At 38.5% G+C, this 2,500-nt stretch overlaps 1 protein-coding gene across 1 annotated transcript in view; it reads left to right on the top strand.

Moving 5' to 3' along the window:
* Positions 1-565, top strand: part of EMH_0048150 (uncharacterized protein) — a gene marked incomplete at both ends in the record, with an annotated part of 1,806 nt that extends 1,241 nt beyond the window's left edge. Inside the window, 2 exons of the mRNA XM_013496369.1 lie at positions 1-85; positions 426-565. The exon at positions 1-85 is cut by the window's left edge and continues 275 nt beyond it. Of these exons, the coding sequence (XP_013351823.1) occupies positions 1-85; positions 426-565 (225 nt within the window). The remainder of the gene's footprint in view (positions 86-425) is intronic.
* Positions 566-2,500: the final 1,935 nt, after the last annotated feature.

Below are 2,500 nucleotides of genomic sequence, written 5' to 3'. Positions count from 1 at the left end.
CAGCAGTTGCAGCAGCAGCTGCAGCAGCCTCTGCAGCAGCAGCTGCAGCAGCCGCTGCAGCAGCTGCAGCGACAGCAGGCTCCAGGTACACATATGAGTTCGCCTCAACTGCAGCAGCAGTTGCTGCAGCTTCAGCTACAGCAGCAACAGCAACAGCAACAGCATCAGCAACAGCATCTGCAGCAGCAACTGCAGCAGCAGCTGCAGCAGCAACTACACCTGCAGCAGCAGCAGCACCCCAGCGAGCAGCACTTGATGCAGAGGGGGCTCCGGCAGCAGCTAGACCACACTCTGTTGCCAGAGCTACAGGGGCCCCGGGGGCCCCTGGGGCCCCTGGGGCCCCCGGGGCCCCGGGGGCCCCCAGGGGCCCCCCTGAACCCCCCGGTGTCTCATGAGGTGTCTCCAGGCTGCTGCAGCTGCTTCAGTAAGTGGGGGGGTGTTTTCTGTGACTTTGCTCGAGGGGACGATGCAGCAGCAGCAGCAGCAGCAACAACAACAACAGCAGCAGCAGCAGCAGCAGGAGCAGCAGCAGCAGGAGGATGCTGCAGTGGTGGGTTTGGTTTGAGTTTAAGAGGGGCTTCTGCAGCAACAACAACAACAACCACCACAACAACAACAATAGCAACAACAGCAGCAGCAGCAGCAGCAACAGCAGCAACAACAACAACAGCAGCAACAACAACAACAGCAGCAGCAGCAGCAGCAGCAGCAGCAGCAGGAGGAGTAATGGGGGCAGGCGATGGTTGTAGTATATCTATGGATTGCAGCAACAATATATTAGATAACACAAACAACAACAATAATATATTTATATATGAAACAGCAAAAAAAAAAAATAATAATAATAATATTAATTTTTCTTTTTGTTTGTCTCCTCTAGATATGTGGCAGGCACAACAAGTACTAAACCAAAAAGAATCGAGGCCCCTCAGACTCACCAGGATGCAGATGGTAGAGGCTTATGCTAAGTGTAAGTATATATATATATATATATATATATTTATATTTATATTTATATGTTTATATTTATATTTGTATATTTGTATTTATGTTTATATTTATATATTTATGTTTATATTTATTTCGGTGTTTATATTTATATTATAGACCCCTCAGACTCACCAGGATGCAGATGGTCGAGGCTTATGCTAAATGTAAATATTTATTTATATTTATATTTATATTTATATATTTATGTTTGTGTTTATATTTGTATATTTTTATTTATATTTAATAATATATATATATATATATATATATATATTTATTTATTTATTTATTTGTTGCAGCTACTTTATGTTTATCTTGTGACTCTATGGAGCACAAGATAACGAACTGTCCCTTCGGTGAATTTGTTTGTTTGTGTGCATCTATCTCTATCTCTCTCTTTCTCTTTCTCTCTCCTAACTAAATAAACAAATAAATAAATAAATAAATAAACAATATATATATTTATTTATTTATTTGTTGCAGCTACTTTATGTTTATCTTGTGACTCTATGGAGCACAAGATAACGAACTGTCCCTTCGGTGAATTTGTTTGTTTGTGTGCATCTATCTCTATCTCTCTCTTTCTCTTTCTCTCTCTCTCTCCTAACTAAATAAACAAATAAATAAATAAATAAATAAACAATATATATATTTATTTATTTATTTGTTGCAGCTACTTTATGTTTATCTTGTGACTCTATGGAGCACAAGATAACGAACTGTCCCTTCGGTGAATTTGTTTGTTTGTGTGCATCTATCTCTCTTTCTCTTTCTCTCTCTTTCTCTCTCTCTCCTAACTAAATAAACAAATAAACAAATAAATAAATAAATAAATAAACAATATATTTATTTATTTATTTATGTTGCAGCTACTTTATGTTTATCTTGTGACTCTATGGAGCACAAGATAACGAACTGTCCCTTCGGTGAATTTGTTTGCCCCAACTGCCATCGATCTTCACATAGAGGAGAACACTGCCCCCTGGTAATACACTGTCTCCTTTTTGTCTCCTTTTTATTTTTTTTTCTTTTTTTTTTTTCTTTTTGTTTTGTTTTTGTCTCCTTTTTGTCTCCTTTTTGTCTCCTTTTTAATTTGTTTTTCTCCTTTTTTTTTGTTTTTTGTTTTGTTTTTGCCTCCTTTTTCTTTCCTTTTGCTTTTCTTTTTGTTTTGGTTTTCTTTTTGTCTTTCTTCTGTCTCCTTTTTGTCGCCTTTTTGTCTCACTTTTTCCTCCTATTTGTCTCCCTTCTGTCTCTTTTTTATCTCCTCAATTGTCTCCTCTGTTGTCTCCTTTCTATCTCCTTCTTCGTCTCCTTCCTGTCTCTCTTGTGTCTCCTTTTTGTCTCGTTTCTGTCTCGTTTTTGCCTCCTTTTTGTCTCCTTTTTGTCTCCTTTTTGTCTCCTTTTTGTCTCCTTTTGTTATCTCCTTTATTGCATCATTTCTCCCCCATTCTGTCTCCTTACTATCTCCTGTTTGTCTCCTTTTTTTGTCTCCTTTTTGTCTCTTTTTATA

Source organism: Eimeria mitis, genomic scaffold (genome assembly GCF_000499745.2).
Source record: "Eimeria mitis Houghton genomic scaffold, Emh_scaff2066, whole genome shotgun sequence".
In the NCBI taxonomy this organism is placed as follows: domain Eukaryota; phylum Apicomplexa; class Conoidasida; order Eucoccidiorida; family Eimeriidae; genus Eimeria; species Eimeria mitis.
Note: the sequence above shows the minus strand (reverse complement) of the source record. Positions and strands in the feature narration are given on the sequence as shown.